This window comes from Typopeltis vanoorti, chromosome 13, assembly GCF_054136105.1.
Source record: "Typopeltis vanoorti isolate ZY-2024b chromosome 13, IOZ_Tvanoo_1.0, whole genome shotgun sequence".
Classification (NCBI taxonomy): Eukaryota; Metazoa; Arthropoda; class Arachnida; order Uropygi; family Thelyphonidae; genus Typopeltis; species Typopeltis vanoorti.
In genome coordinates, this window is record NC_143561.1 from 103,307,138 (window position 1) to 103,324,292 (window position 17,155).

Below are 17,155 nucleotides of genomic sequence, written 5' to 3' on the forward strand. Positions count from 1 at the left end.
AAAATTTCCTCTAGTCGGCGACTAGATTTGAACCACAAAACCCTTTCTTCGTGCGGTCAAGCGCTGTAGAATGCAAACGCCACTTCTACTGAGCTACAAAGGCTCTTGTAACATAATAATAATAATAATAATAATAATAACAACAACATGAAAATATGAGAATAAAAGATCTTGTTATTTCGATATTTAAAATATTTTTAATGATATTAAAATAAATTTAAAATTAAGCTAATTTTAAAATTTATTTTAAAATTTGATTTGTATTCAATAATTAAAATAGCGCAACCTTTATTTCTACTAACTGTGTAAATGATATAGATACGAAAAAGGTTAATTGGCAGTAGGGGATCCATACTTTAGTTTATGGGAGGAACAATTAACATATCTTGAGGATAGATCGAGAAATAGTAAATTAACATTTCCTGATTTTTTAATATAATTAAAATTTTCCAGTTATGATATTATTCATAATTTCTAATCTGTATCTACTTTTTTCTTTCTTAAGTACACAGATTAGTTTCTTTTATTATTTAACTGAAAATTCAGAAAATTAATTTTCTCCATTTCTTTGAAGGTATTTCCATCATCGTCACTTTTTCTCCTCCTCTGGATCATCCACTGTCAACTAGTAGGAAATTTGAATGGCTTCTGATGGCATCCGAGAAACTTCGTCATATTTCTGACCTCCTTCCTCTTTTTCTCTTCCTAAGTCATCTAAGAGATTCTTCTTAACGTTATGTAGAAGGTCCCCGTATCCATTTTTCCTCGATCATGGTTGGATTTCTTATTCAGCAGTCTAGATCTTGCCTCTGTTTTCGACATTATTACAGAATGCTCAGGATGTTTATGGCATATTTTAGTTTGGTTGTAGTGAATATCTGTATGCGTTATTTTTCATGGTAATGTCAATGTTATTCTTCGCGCTTATGAGATTTCGTAATTATTTTTTGTTAATGAATTTTCCAAATAATACTTCCATTTTCACCGATAGAGGGTAGTTTAGACATCTGTCTGACTAGCTCATGAGTTTTCGCGAAGTCTGTACGCTGTATGTTGAGTGGCGTGGGAGTTAGGTGTAGGATTGTGTATACAAGGGTTTGGTACCTGCTTACGGAATTGTTAAGTGAGAGAGCCGGCTGTTTTGTTATGTGTGTAGGAGTATGTCTGGGTATACGATGAACTGGAGAAATAATAATTGATACCTTTAGAAGACACGTTTGTTATTTGTAAATATATTTGTTAAATTACAATATTTCTCTTCATACAAATGAATTGCACGTCTGAAGTCTTGGTTGCTGTTGTAGCAGACCTTTAGCCGTGTATGTGTGTCTAAATATTAAGAAGACGGTATTTAAGCAAAACTCTGGCGTTTTGCTTAAATAGCCATCCCAGTGCCCTTTACACAAACTGAATTCTCAAAATAAACCAGTTATTTATGCACTAGTAATGAAAAAACCACAATGAGAAGAAAGCGTATGTAAACTGCTCTTGCATAATCGAGGTCCAAGGGCAAAGCCAAGCAGTAGTGTGTTCTTCCAGCTGACGATTTGTCACATTGGCTGTTTTGACTCCGAAGCGGGCTGTTGAGCAGTCTTAAGAGCTTGCTGCGATGGATTCCAGAGAAAGTTGTAAATGTTCCTGTTTTATTTTATTGTCCTTATTGTTAAGCCAATTGGGCAGCTCATATTCATTTTTAAAGTTATTCGTGATTAACACAACGCTAGCTATTTTAATATGCTTAAGTAGTACTGTTTCTTCAGAGAAGTTGTATACTAATCAGTTTGCCGTGCGGGTCAAGGGAGGAGATTCAGTCGCTCACCATGTGGCCAAAGAGTATGGATTTGTTAATAAAGGACAGGTGAGTTTTTGTTATTGGTTTAAAATGTAATATTCTTCACTAAAAATAACGGAGAAATGACGTTTGAATATATAAGACTATGATATTTGTAATTACATTTAATATTTGAAATACTGCTGCTGAACTAAAAACTCTTTTAGGAGAGTCAATTTATTAAGGATACTGGAGGAAATTCCTCTGTGAACTTAAAACATTTCACGGATAATTATGATAATGAGTAAGAATGATGGTCCAGCATTTAAAACCAAAGGCTAAGTTCCAGAAGATATATCATTCTTTAAAAATCATAGTTAATTAAGAAATCTTTACCTTCCCCCTACAAAAAGGGTACCTTCAAAATATCGAACTCACAAGCCAAACAAAAATATTTCACTTTAGTAGTTTTCGATGCATATTTACACTTGTTGAGTATTGATCACACACACACCGCATGCGAAAATCCAGACAGCATGTTTCAAAATTTCTATTAATCTTTCATTGATTCTTTCCTTGATTTTATATTTTACTGTTTATTAGGTGATGGTCAGTGCGTTGACATGAGGCATTTGTTTGTAATAAAAGAATGAATACAAAGAGCGCTATTAACATTTTTTCACCTGTATATTGAATGTTATGTGACTGAATTTATTACTTCATTATATGTGCAGAAATAATCAAATGATTATTTGATAAATTATTACTTTATTGATATAGTTCAATAAGACCATCTTAGTAATATGTGGTCTGATTTCGACTCACTTTTTTTTTTTTTTCATTTGAGATGATTTTAAGTATAACATTGGATACTGAATATTGCTTATTAGTATAAATTGTCAAAAAATTATCTTCCTGTGAAATCATCCTCCCCCTTTTTTTTAAGTTTCAAATGACAGCAAATAGAATTTAGTTGTGATGTGCCAAATCAAACGATAGTTTTTAAATCATGCACTTAATAATGTGTTTTGTTAGCACATCTTTTATTTAAAAAAAAAAACTTTCTGAAAATGATGGTAACTTTCTTTGGAAATCAACCTCTTTTCTTCTCTCTAGCTGTATCATAGATATTTAGTGTTGGCTTTTTCAGAATTGAACTAGTTACTTTGTTACTCTATCTACTTTGTTACATATCTTTACTCTTTTCTTGGTTCTAACCTTGTTTTATAATTGGATCTGTTTATAATATTTTTTCTGTATGAACCAAAGTGTCATGAATCTTTTTCTCCCCCCCCCCCCCACCAACCCAGTTATAGTTGCTTTTAACTGTTTGCCTCCACATGTTCACTCTAACATCTGCATCTCTGCTGATTCCAACCTTTTTTCATTTTTTTTTCTCTACATTCCACGTTCTATTCCATACATCCTTGTTGTCATAACCACAATCTTACAAAATGTCCTTGTAGGCTTTGACTGCATTTCAGTAACATATCTCACTCATCTGTCTCTTCAGCTGTTCGTAGTTCCGTTGGTAACTTTGTCATCAGTTTCTCTCATTTTAGAAAATTGACTACTAAAATTTATTGTTCCAAATAATAGTCTGCTCAGAAAGTCTAATGGAGGTGCTATCTGTATTTTTTCCATTGAAGTTGGTAGAGGAAGGATTAGGTATTCTCTTCACTTTTTTACTACTACATCATCTTCACATCTGAAACATCATGGTGCTTCATATAGTGTATCATCAATCAGTAGCGTTTGATAAACATCTATGTACCAGTAACAGAGTATTCTCAAAATAATGAATTGAATAATAATACTTTACGATCGTCAGAACTGATTAATAAGGACATGGTTTTAGCCAACCTTCACCAGTTGTTACCTCAATTCATTGTCTTTGCACCATGTTTCACAAAACTTGGGCATCATTCATGTACTTAAAAAAAAAGAGCTATCTCCATCATAAGAAATAAGGAAAACCTTAACGAAGAACTAAAACTTCTACTCAAACATATTATTTGCAATGAATATTCAAAAACAAACAAACTTGTAACAAAACAGCTGTTCTCCATTCCTGCTCCACAGCAAAATCCTGATATTTACTATAGGGACTTGGTTTCCATTCCTTGCATCAGTAGATTTTCTGTCAAGATTGCTAGTATCTTTAAAGCTCATGATATTAGAGTGGTTTAAAAATGTATTCTGACTATATGAAGTTTGCTCTGCTCTCCTAAAGATCATAACCCGTCAAACATCCTTGGGTGTACAGAATTCCTTGCTCTTGTTTGTGACCTTTCATATATAGTCCTGGAGATAGGATAGAAAGAATGCATTGCTGACATTAGCAATAACAAAGAAGATAATTCATGCTTAGCTTATCACTTTCCTACATACACCATGACATTAAGTGCAACAAGACCTCTATGACTTATGTAGAAGACATTTTCATTGCTTGCTAAGGTAAAATCTACTACAATCATGTTATCGCACAGTGTGCTAAATGGGAACCAAGGAGCTAGCCTGCAGGATCCTTTCACAGTAATTAAGTTAATTACTGTGGTTATTGTGTAATTTATTGATTGGATATATATATGTATACATACAGTGTGTGTGTGTGTGTGTGTATATATATATATATATATATATATATATATATATATATATATATTTTTTTTTTTTTTTTTTTGAGCAGAAGTGGCATCTTCTTATTGAGAAGAAGTCACAAGATTTAGTGGAGAAACAGGTTAATTACTATACTTATTTATGATCTTTGATTTCTAGAATAACTGGGTTTTTAATCATTATTATCTGAACATCTCCACCAAGTCCCAAACCTTGTCATAACACCCACCTACATTAATCATTCTTCACCCAATGCCTATCATGATTCAAACAGGATTCATTCAAAATGTAAAGGCTTATAATTATTTAGGAGTAATTACAGAAGCCAGCCTGAGTGGTTAGTGTATCTGTTTTCCAGCCAACAGGCTGCTGGTTCGAATCCTGCCTAGGGCATGGATGTTTGTGATTGTCTTTCACCTTCATATGTTCATTCATACAAATATGTATACACTCTCCCAAAATGGACTGGGTCACCATGGGAGAAGTAGACCCAATTCTCCTGCAATGAGAGAAGCCTTCACTCTGCAGTGGGTGAAGAGACAGGCTGATCATCATCAACAATGATTACAGAAGATGGAACAATAGTTATGGAAAAAATCAAGAATAGCTAAGGCAAAAGAAGCATTTTGGAATAATAAATTACTAATGACCTCTGGAATAAATAAACAGACTAAAATAAGAATAATAAAATCCTATGTTTGGTCCACATTGAATTATGGATGTAAGAAGTGGACATATACAAAATCCATACCCAGAGATCACTGAAGGTTTCTTGGAACGAGAAAAAAAACTAATGAAGAGGCATTGAAGGTAATGGGAACTAAAAGAGAACTCATGGAAGAGCTTATAAAGAGAAAGTGCAAGATGACAGGACACATATTAAGAGGATTTCCAGGGGAAATGTCTCTGGAAATACTGGAACAAAATTAGAGAGAACATCTCCCGGCAGACCAAGAATTTCTTGAGTTGATGATGTAAAGAAATGGATGGATAACAAGAGCTATTACAAGATCAAAAGAATGGCAGAGGAACGGACACTCTGGTGTACCATGATTGCTAACCTCCAAATTTGAAAAGCTACTTGAAGAGGAAAAAAAAAGATTCTTCTTCATACCTTTTCTCCAAAGACAGGTCCTGGATTTAATTGCTAAAGTAATGAAATAATTCTGCTGATTTAACTAGTTTAATTCATTCAACAAGATCTGCAATAAAAATGTAAACATTATGGCTTTGACATCGCTGTTCTTTTCACTAATGTCCTCTCAATGGCCAAGTGGTTAGCATATCCTCTCTCCAACCAACTGGCTGTGTTCGAATCTCACTGTAGGTGTTGATGCTTATGATTGTCTTTAGGTGAAAGATGATTTTCATCACTTGGTGTGAGACCACTTCTCCATTTTTTTGGAGGTCTGAGGTGGCTTGAAAAAGTTTCATGTTTGGTCTTTAGAGCAGGGCTTCTGGGACTATAATTAAAATAAGTAAAAAAATACAAAAAAAAAATATAAAATCAATTAAAAAAAAATCTTAGCTGGCCCATGCCATGAACATAATAGAGGTTTACAAATACACTTTTGTGGGTGGGAGTCACATAAAAAAAAAAAAAAAAATCAGCGACACTATTCTACTATTTTAGAAGAAATTTTTGCTGTATGTGCTGCAGTTGGGAAACTTTGTCTAGTAAAGTTCGCTGATTCCAGCCAGCATAATGAAACACAAGATGTACTCAGGATTTTCACCAAGCCATTAGGATAATGTCATGTTCTTCAGCTGTATATATTTCACCTAATGAACATGACATCCAGTAATACAGGAAAACCTCGCTTAATGCGATTAATTAATCCATCAGTTAATGCGAGCTAAGTGAAATTGTGTTAAGTGAATACATTAAACAATAGGAATAAGTATAATTCATCCATCAGTTAGTGTAAATTTGAAAAAAAATTATAAGCTATGTTAGAGGACAAAATCATCAAAGTTAATAAAAACCAGTTGCATACATATTTAATGTCTGAACATCTGATTGAGTTACTTTTTTGCAAAAAAATTAAGTAAAGATGTTTGAATAGTGCTTGACTTTTTCATCTTGTCATGAAATTTGAGGTAGCTGGCGATTGCTTTATCAAGATTTAGGTGGACTTCGAAGCTTCATTCCATTATCAGGATCAGCATGAAACAAAAATTTCCTTAGCATGCTCAATGTGATTGAAAACTAGCTCAAGTTCTTTTGTAGTTAGCTTCTTAGTCATAACATTCTCTTCTTGTTCACACTCCTTGTCTTCTTCATGTGTATGCTGTTCTTCTAATTGAAGGAGATCATTCTCCCTTAACTGTTCTGAACGGGAATCGAGCAAGTTTCTCACATCTTCATTACCCAGTTCATTAAATCCAAGTTCTTTTTCAATTGTGCTGATTTCGTCAATGTTATCAGCTGAGTTATTAAAACCAATGAAATTTCGCATAATGTAAAAAATTCGTGTTAACTGAATAATCTCTCGCTTAAAGCAAGAAATAGTATCATTTCACTCAATCATGCTAACTGATTATCGCACATATCGAATTCGTGTTACACGAATTGGATATGCACGAATTGCATGAGGTTTTCCTGTGCTTTGTTCTTAATGGTTCAGACTCTGTTCTTAATATTATATGCTGACACATAACAGGAAAAATACATCTTTTTCTGTGAGATTCTCAATTGCCCATTTCTTCATTTATTAAAACTAGAACTCTTTTTAGTTTCAGTACGAGATATTCAGTTTTTAAGATCAGCTCCTTGTTGTTTAACAGTAGGAGGCAGGTTATTAATTTAAAATTAAGTATAACTTACTTTAAATTTATTATTTAAGTAATTTTTATAATTTAATGTTTAGTTTTCATTTGTTTCAAATATGAAAAGGCTAGTTCTTATAAGTATTTAGAAGCAAAATAGCAATGCAAAAGTTAACTGCATTTTCTTACATTTGGGTATACATTTCTTGACAAACATATTTCCAGAAGCTTTTCTGATGACCTGGCTTTTAGGAAGAGTTCATATCATAAGTGTAATTTTGTCATGTGAAAAATTCCAGCATTTTCTTCTGCATCATGTTTCATATGAATCAAGGAAATGAGAGGGTAGAAATGACAGGGAAATAGGGGAAGTCAGGGTGGATGGAGAGACACTGAATGAAAAGTATGGATGCCGAATTCATTAGTGAATGTGTGAGTGGGGAAAAAAAAAAGGGATTGAGGTGGTCCAGGATGGGAGGAGCGAGTTTAGGTCTGAGGAAAGTTGTAGATTCAGAGAATCTAAAATAGGAGAGTCCAGGAAAGGTATTGAAGAGTTGCATTTGAGAAGTGACTTATAGAACCAGAAATGATTTGTTATGTTTGTTTATTAATGTGAGAAGTATTCAAGATAAGGAGCCAAAATTGTTGCATTGATCGATTTTATTCATTCCAAAATTGTTGGAATAAGCGAGACACAATTAGAAGATAACATCCTGACAGGAATAGAGAATGGGGATGGATATGATAATTTTTATGAAGACAAACAAGGAAGAAAGAAAGGAGGAGGAGTGCTGTGATGCCACCATACATGCCTCTCACTATTTGCAAAGGACAAATAGTGAGAGGCATGTATGGTGCAAGGTCGAAGTGAACAGGATTAGTTAGTTGTGTGTTGCTCTAGACCTGGTAATGTGGTGAAGAGGAGATGTGTAGGTAAATTAGCCTGGTTCACAAGAAGCGAGTGATCTTTATGTATACGGATTAGAATGAAGAGACTCCACCTGGGGGGGAAAAGAGAATGAATTTCTGGAGTTTTTGAGAGACAGCTACCTTTAGGCAGTATGTAACAAAGGGTACCATTTGTTATTATGAATGAGATTTCAAATCTTCCACCACTTGGTGAAAGTGATTGTGAGGTGATTGCTTGGATGGTGACCAGCCATATGAGGACTTTTGTAATAAAAAGATATGTGGAACCATGAGGCTGGTAATTATGAGAAGCTCAGAAGACATCTTGTAGGTAACATGGAATAAGGAACTGAATGGAAAGGATATAAGGGTTGTTATAAGATCAGTGGTGGAGAAGTTCTACAGAGAATAGTGGGAGATCAGGGGAGAACCAGAGGTCATCACCTGGAAACTGTATAAAGAGGGTGTGAGTAGGGGAGTGAGAGGCAGGTTTTTTTCGTGCAGAGTTGTGAATGATTGGAATGCCTTGCCTGAAAGTGTGGTGTCTGCAAGGAGTTTGAGTGTGTTTAAGACACGGTATAATGAGATGTGTGTGTGTGTGTGTGATAAAAGGACCTCCTAGATGAGTCTTTGACTTCATGAGGTCTTGTTTAATAATAATAATATCAGTGTTGCTTCAGCCCTACTCAAGAACTATCTGGTATAGGCAATAGAAGAATGCATTCTGAGGGTCAAGAATTTAAATAGAGCAGGTGTGAAATGGGTGAATGAAGAGGTAAGACATGCAATCTGGAAGAAGCACAAGAGATAAGGAGTTACAACCAGTTGCATGAGGAGTGCAAAGAAAAGGTGAAGCAGATCACTCACTTGATGAGGGGTAGCAAAAGTGATGAGTGGCAGTTAGCTAATCAGGCTAAAAAAACCCCAGAGAGAGATGGGAATGCTAGAAGACGAGAGGATGGAAACAGTAGGAGAGACAGAATGAGAGAGGGATATGGAAGTGCTAGAAGTGGAGAAAATGGAACAGTAGGAGAGAGGGAATGAGAGAGATGTATGGAAGTGCTATAAGAGGAGAGAATGGAAACGGTAGTAGGGGAGAGAGAGGTATGGGAATGCTAGAAGAGAGAATAGCAGTAGATGAGAGGGAATGAGAGAGACCTATGGGAATGAAACAGTAGGAGAGAATGGAAACAATAGGAGAGAATGGTAAGAGGTATAATGTATGGTGACTCAATGATCTGTGGTGTTCAAGATAGGATGCGTGAAGAGTGTTTGCCAGGAGGACACAATATAAAGGGTGGCTATGGCAATTATGAGAGGCAAAAGGGTGGATGAGATGATTGTGATGGTAGGAACAAATGACTTGAGTGGTAATGTAAGTCGGGCAGCAAGAGATATGAGATTTTTGCTTCAGGCTGTATGGAAGAAGACAGAGAGAGGAAAAATAGTGTGCATGTTGCCTAGGTATGATAATGACGAGCTGAGCAGAAGAGCAGTAATATTGAATGACATAATAGCTAGAATGTGTGACGAGAGTACTGGTATATGTGAATGCTTGGAGTGCGTTTGAGGAAAGAGAGAAATTGTATGCAAGAGACTGCTTACATTTGAATGAGGAAGGACGTAGGCATCTGGAGAGATTGCTCTTCTGAACGAGTCAGTGTGTCCCAGGGAGGATGATAGCAGGGGTGGCCTCTTGTGGGAATGGATACTTGGGAGAAGGGAGATGGCATCAGGTAACACTGAGCCCAGTGGAGTCTAGAGGGGGATAATGCTAGGTATAGAAAGAATGGCATTTATATGCTTTATACTAATGCCAGGAGTATCCGGAATAAGGGAGAGGAATTGGTGGCGCAGAGCATCAGTCTGGCCAAAAATTATTGGGATCACTGAGACGTGGTTGACAGAAGAGGATATAATAACAGGAATAGAAGTCAGTATTTTTTGGCAGGATAGGAGGGGAAAGCGTGGTGGTGGGGTACTGCTTATGATAAGTGACGACCTATGTCCTCTAAGAGTGGAGGCTTTGGAAGGCAGTGAGACAAATGATTTTGAGAGCATATGGTGTGAGGTAGAGGTGGGCAAGACAGGATATTTAGTGGGATGTTGCTACAGACCCAGGAGCTGTTTAGACAGTTAAGTTTGGCAAGTGCAAGAAGAATGATTGTTATGGGAGATTTTATCTACAGTAAATTGGAGAGAGGAAGATGCATGTAGCAATAGGGGAATGGAATTTCTAGGGACAAATGTCTTAGGCAACATGTAACAGAGGGAACAAGAGGTTCAAGAGTTTTGGATTTGGTTATATCATCAGAAGAGTTGATAATAACTGAGATGACATCTCTCCCACCAGTTGGAGAAAGTGACCATATGGTTTTGACTTGGAAAATGAATAGACATGCAGGAGTATGAAAGAGACGGGAACTTATGTGGAATTATAAAGCAGGTGATTATAATAGTCTTAGGCGTCAACTTCGGGAAGTTTCATGGAAGGAGGAATTGGAAGGCCGGGATATCATTAGTGCGTGGGAAATTGTGAAAGAATATTTGTTAGCAGCAATGGTAAGTTGTATACAACGAGTGAAGAAGAGGACACAATTTGGAGTAAAGTGGATGACAAACAATATTAAACAGGAATTGCATGCGAAAAAGAGGCTATGGAAGAGATATAAGGATACAGGTGAAGAGAAGATGCATGAAGAATATAAGAAACAGGCCAGAAGAATGACTAGTGTGGTAAGGAAAGCGAAACTGGAATATGAGAGGAGGTTGGCCCTAAGATCCAAAGAAAATCCTAAGGAATTTTTTAGCTATGTGGCCAGTAAGAGGAGAAATGACTGTGGAAGAATGATATTGTGAAATAAAAATGGGAATAGAGTGACTGATGCAGAGGACATAGTGGAATTGTTCAATGAACATTTTATTGGAGTATTTCATCCTAGAGGAGTCAGTTTTAATGCTAGAGGGATAGGGCAGGTTCGAGGTTTAGAGGTACAGGAGGAGAGTGTGTTTCAGATACTGAGTACTCTGGATGTCAGTAAAGCTTTGGGACTGGATGGTATTTCACGAGTTCTGAGAGAATGTGCTAGGGAAATGACTGTGCCTTTTAACCTGACTTTTCAATGAAAGTCTGGCTACGGGAAAGGTGCCCAGGGAATGGAAGGATGGTAAGATAGTGCCATTGCATAAGGGCAGTAACAGACTGGAAGTGTCTAATTATAGGCCAGTTTGTGTGTCATCAGTAGTTAAGATCTTGGAGAAAGTAGTGAGGGACCGTATACAGCATTGGGCAGATGAGGGTAATGTTATCTGTGAGAGTCAACATGGATTTGTAAAAGGGTGCTCTTGTTTTAGCAATATGTAAGCCTTTTATAATAAAGTTACAAGAACATTAGTTGAGGGAAACGAATATAGTGCAATTTTCTTAGACAGCGAAGGCACATGACAGGGTGCCACGTGATAAGCTGATATTTAAGTTGCAACACATGGGTCTGGATGGCAGATTGGCTGTCTGATAGGTATCAGAGAGTTGGTATGGTGGAGCAGTTTCAAGGAGGCAGAGGGTTACAAGTGGGGTCCCACAGGGCTCAGTACTAGGACCTATATTGTTTAACCTTTATATCAATGATATTGCCAGTGGATTGCAAGGGGATATTCAGTTGTTTGCAGATGATGCGAAGCTGGGAAGGATTATTAGTAATAGTGCAGATGTGGTAGCCCTGCAAGAGGATTTGAATAAGCTAGATAGATGGGCAAATGAATGGGGGTATCAGTTTAATGAGCAAAATGTAAGGTCTTGAGGTTTGGGAAACATCGATGGGATGCTGCATACTCTATGGGAGGAGTTATACTGGAGGAAGTATGGGAAACAAGAGATCTGGGGTTGATGATTGATAGAAACCTGAAATTTAGGGGACATATTGCAAAGGTGGTGAAGGTAACACAGAGGATTGCTGTAATTATGAGAAGGACACTGACCCGCAGAGATAAAAGGGTTATCATTCCATTGTATAAGTCTCTGATCAGACCACACTTGGACTATTGTTCTCAGATTTGGTCCCCAGGATTTGAAGGGGATAAATTAACTGTGGAAAAGGCACAGAGATGGATAACAAAGATAGTTTTTTCAGGACTGTACAATGTTAGTTATGAGGATCGGCTGAGGGAATGTGGACTGCAGAGTTTGGTGGATAGAAGAAGGAGAAGTGATATGATTGAGACTTTTAAACTGTTACAGGGTTGACACTGGGGAGTTCTTTTGCTTGGTTGAACAGCTGGAAGGAGTGATGACAAGAGGCCATCCCTGGAAGTTATGAAAGGAAACTGTGAGCAAGAGGGTGTGGAGTGGTTTCTTTGCATGGAGGATGGTTGAACCGTGGAATGCATTGCCTGATGGAGTGGTGAGAGAGCGAGAACGGTCAATGAGTTTAAGGAGTGGTATGATAGACTGTGTTTCTTAGGAAGGACCTCCCACGATGAGTCCTTTGACTCCATGGAGGCCTGAATAGTAGAAGAAAGAATGATTATGGAAGGATGACAGTGATTAGTGAAAATAGTGGACTGATATCCACTGCAGAGGATATAGTTGAGGTATTTAATGAGCAATTCATAAAGGTGTTTCATTCTTGTGAACTACACATGCAGAACTTGAATGCGGTGGGAAAGGAGGATTAACTGTTAGTGAGCAGGAAGTGTGTGTATTTTATGTTTCTCCCACTCATGAAAAGGTTATTTGGTAACCTATAGTACATTTTGTACTGCAGGCAGACTAAGGATTTTTTTCTATTTTTATCAGTTTCATACATTTTTTAATTTATTTTTACATAGTCCAGAAACCCTGCTCTAGAGAACAAACACAGAACTTTTTCCATTTCAGTCCTCCAATAAGCGGGATAGTGATCAATGAAATTCATCTCCCACTTAAAGATGATTACTAGCATCCCAACAGCGAATGCCCACTGTTGGGATTCAAACCCATAGCTGTTGGTTGAAGAGCAGTCAACCTGGCTGGCTTTCATCAAGCATTTCACCAGAGCTCAAAATATTTTGTCCAGGCCAAGATAGAACTTCTAAGGCTAAGCATTCATTGCTCAGTCATTGTCAACAGTACTCTTTGATTGGAAAGACCTGGATTTGAATCCTGTATCACATGATGGTAATAAGAGATTAGCCTTTCCAGTAACATCGTCTAGTCAACAGAAACATAATCGCTTGATCGTATTTGGTTGCAGAATACTTTTCTTTTTTTTAATTGAACTGAATGTTGCAGTTTTTTTAAGCAGTGGTGTAATCATAAAATCACAAAATTAACATTATAAAATCATGATTTTATGATGTGGAAGAAGAAGGAAGTGCTAGTGTGAGTAGACAGAAATAGGATGGTCTGGGATGTAAGGGACCTGTTGGGTTTGAAGAAAGTACCAAGTTGGTTAATGAGAGAGAGGAATGGAGGCATGGAGAATCCACATCCACAAGTAGTACCAGTGAAACTCGTTATAGATCCAGAAATTAGTTATGTCTGTATATGAATGCTAGAAGTATCAGAAACAAGAGATATCAAAAAGGTTGCATTGATTGAGATTGTTTGTCCAGAAATTGTTGGAATAAGTGAGATATGGTTGAATGAGCATAACATCTTAACAGGAATAGAGATGGAAGGGTATGATGTTTTTGGTGAAGATAAAAAAAAAAAAAAAAGGTAAAAAGGAAGGTGGAGTGCTGTTGATAAAAAGCAGTTATCATACAAGGGGAAAATAGAGACAGTGGTTTGAGGCGGTATTGTGTAAGATAAAGGTGAATAGAATGAAATACTTAAGTCAGATATTGCTATAAACCTGATAATGTGGAGGGTAGTGACTAGGAAATGTATAAGCAAATTATCCAAGAAAATGGGAAAAGGATGATTATTATGAGCAATTTTAATTCTGGCAATTAAGCGCCTCCATAGCACAATTGGAAGAACGACGGTACATTGCGCCATTCGATTGGAATAGGCGTAAGTTTGATTCTCGTCGCAATGGGAGGAATCTTTATCTGGACGATTTCAATCGAAGGTGAGTTAACCGATCTCATACGGAGGTAACAGGGTTTTTTCTCCCGGAAACTCGGGAGAAAAAACCCACATACAGACAAATATTGGCCCTTCAGAACACACGCAATTTACAGACAAAAAAATACTAGTGGTGGTGGAGGTGGGCGGTAGATGGCATTGATGGAGATGATTCGTAGTAGAGGTTCAGTGTAGTGCTTGAGACCGTTGTATATTAGGTGTTCTCCCACGATGAGTTTTCGGACTCCTTGGAGGTATCAGGAATAATAATAATATAAATTGGGATGACATGATAGGAACCACAAGTAAAGAAAACAAATTTCTTGAATTTTTGAGGAATAATTACCTCAGATAGAGAGGGTATGCAAGGATTAAGGGCCTTGGATTTGATAATCTCATCAGAGGATGTCATTGGTCATTATAAATGAAGTGTAAAATCTCCTTCCAGTTGCTGAGTGTAGCCATAAAGTGGTTACCTAGGTGGTTGCCAGCTATGTGAGGACTTCTGTGAAGAAATGGTATATGTGGAACTACAAGGCTGGTGGTTGAGAAGCTGAGGAGACAGCTTGCAGCTGTAGCATGGAATGAGGAGTTGGGTGGTAATGAGAACAGTGCTGCTTGGGTGCTATTCAAGAACTATCCACTAGAAACGATGTCTAAATGTGTTCAAAGGGTCAGGAGGTAGGTGTGAAATGAAGAGATTAAGTATGTAATACATAAAAAGAAGGCATTATAGAGACCAGGGGCAAATATTCCGGGTGTGCAGTGTGCACCCACGGAATATCAATATCATTGATATTATATTTTTGCATTTATTTTTATTAAAGACCCTCCTGATTGTTTCCTGACTAAGCGTTGATTCCTAAGATTAAACACAATATATTAATGCTTCTTGAAGGGGACATTTTTCAATGCGTAAATGTTGCATCACATTCACATTAATAGCCCGGGTGTGTGGTCACAAATTGACTCCTTTGAGCCCTTTAAACAGACTTGCAAATGGCACAGTGTGTCAAATTCTTACCGTTCCAGTTGTTTTAAATGGCTCATAAGGCGAGGCAGGGTATTCCCTGAGACGAATAGCACCCAGAAGTCGTTAATGACTGTAATTGGTTATTGTGTGAAGCATTCCCATTAAACGTTGGCATGAGTTACTGGTTTTGTTTTCTGTTTCATCTGTTTTACATGTGAAGTGTGAACTGATGTGTTTATGACACCGATATAGACAAGTTTTGAATGTATACAGGTGGTTCCTAAGTTACGGACGACCTGACTTACAGCATTCTGTATTTACGAATGGGCTCCCAAGGTTCCTTATAAGGATTATTATGTGACACCTCCAGGGAGTCCAAAGATTCATCGAGGGAGAGTGTGCCAATGGCATCGAACGATTGATTCCCTTCCAACTATTAGCTGTGCTCAAACTTGCTTAACTTTTTGCGAGCCATTAGTAACAGAGGCTCTACCAATCGACCAACCTTTGTTGGCATTAAATAATTAAATTAATAATTTGGGAACTAGTTTCCTCAGGAACTGTGTCCTCAATTCTGTGATGATTTTTGTGGCTTCACAGAAGACATCGCTGAAGCCAGACAAGCAGTAGTGGATAGTGTCAATGCACTGTAATTGGACATAAATGAAAATGTCATTGACTTACTAGATTCCCATTTACAGGACTTAACCAATGAAGACCTTACAGATAGAGATAGAGAAGCAGCTGATAGAAACATGAGAACACAAAGAATCGGAAGATCCAGAGCCAAGAAAGCTTACAAAAAGAATTAGCTGAAGCCTTTCATCTCATTGAAGCAGGATTTTCTAAGCCTGAGGAGTAAGATCCTAACATTGAGTGGTTTAGAAAGGTTTATGCAGTTAATGAGAACATCAGCTACTTCAAGGCTATTTATGATGAAAAGAAGAAAAAGACTGTGCAAGCAACCCGATACCCTTTCCAAGAAATCGACTTCAGTGGCAAGCTCCCCTTCTCCCGCAACAGAATCAAATCCTGATTCTCTAGCAGCAGAATCTGATCCTGATTCTCCACCACAATCTTCATCATCTTCTGATTAATGTAGCCTGCCTTCTGTTTATGTTCTGTTTGTTTGAATTAAAAGAAAGAGCACAATAGTTTCTGTAACTTCTTATTACAGTATAGGGGTATTATTATTATCATTATTACAGTATTATACTGTATCATTATTGCAACATATGAGACATTATAGTATTGTTATTGATGTTGTTGTTATTATTATTACTATATAAATGCACTGTCCATCAGGGATCCCAATTACATACAAATCCGACCTAAAGAAGTTCTCAGGAACGTATCTTGATTATAGTCGAATGAGGTTGGAACTTGAGTATAATAAGTAAGTAAAAGAGTTACTTCAGCCTTTCTTTGGTTCAGTTTGAAAAAATAATTTTCCAAGTGATTACTATATTCAATTTCTGTGTGTATTATCTACTCTATAATATAAAATGATAAGGCTTTTTTTGTGTCACATTTTTTGTCAAGTTATTTGAAATGTTTTGAAACTCAAGGCTACCCTGAGTGTCCAGTCAATTTGAGTGATCAGAATTCAAGGAGAACAGGCCTACCAGTCCGGAACTTGGGGGAGGGGGACACAAAATAGGTCAGGTTGTGTGTCAGTGTTAAAGTGTTGGAAAGGCTAGTGAGAACCGGGATTAAGAATTGGGTTGACAATAGTGCAGCATGGATTTGCTAAGTTTTATGGTCATGTTTTAGTAATCTGCTTATTACAATAAGTTGACAGCTGCATTGGACGAGGGAGATGGATATGCATAGTGTACTTAGATTTTGTAAAAGCTTTTGATAGATCACCATAAGTTCATAGTCAAACTAGAGTGGTTGGGGTTGGATATTAGATTAGTGCAGTGGATTGGAGATTGACTATCTAATAGGTACCAGCAAGTTATGTATGAGGGAGCAATATCTCAGAAGAGGAAAGTCACTAGTGGTGGTTCCTCAGTGATCTGTGCTAGGGCCATTGCCATGTAACCTTGTATGTTAATGATAT

The 17,155-nt window shown here is 37.1% G+C and overlaps 1 protein-coding gene across 2 annotated transcripts in view; it reads left to right on the plus strand.

Moving 5' to 3' along the window:
- The first annotated feature begins 1,086 nt into the window (after positions 1-1,086).
- The window catches only part of Fur2 (furin-like protease 2), a 471,861-nt gene continuing 455,792 nt past the window's right edge, over positions 1,087-17,155 (plus strand). The window contains exon 1 of one of the 2 annotated variants that reach the window (XM_090402961.1): positions 1,087-1,858. In XM_090402961.1, coding sequence (XP_090259087.1) covers positions 1,610-1,858 — 249 coding nt within the window. In that variant the 5' untranslated portion in view covers positions 1,087-1,609. The remainder of the gene's footprint in view (positions 1,859-17,155) is intronic. The other variant, XM_090402962.1, reaches the window with a different exon arrangement.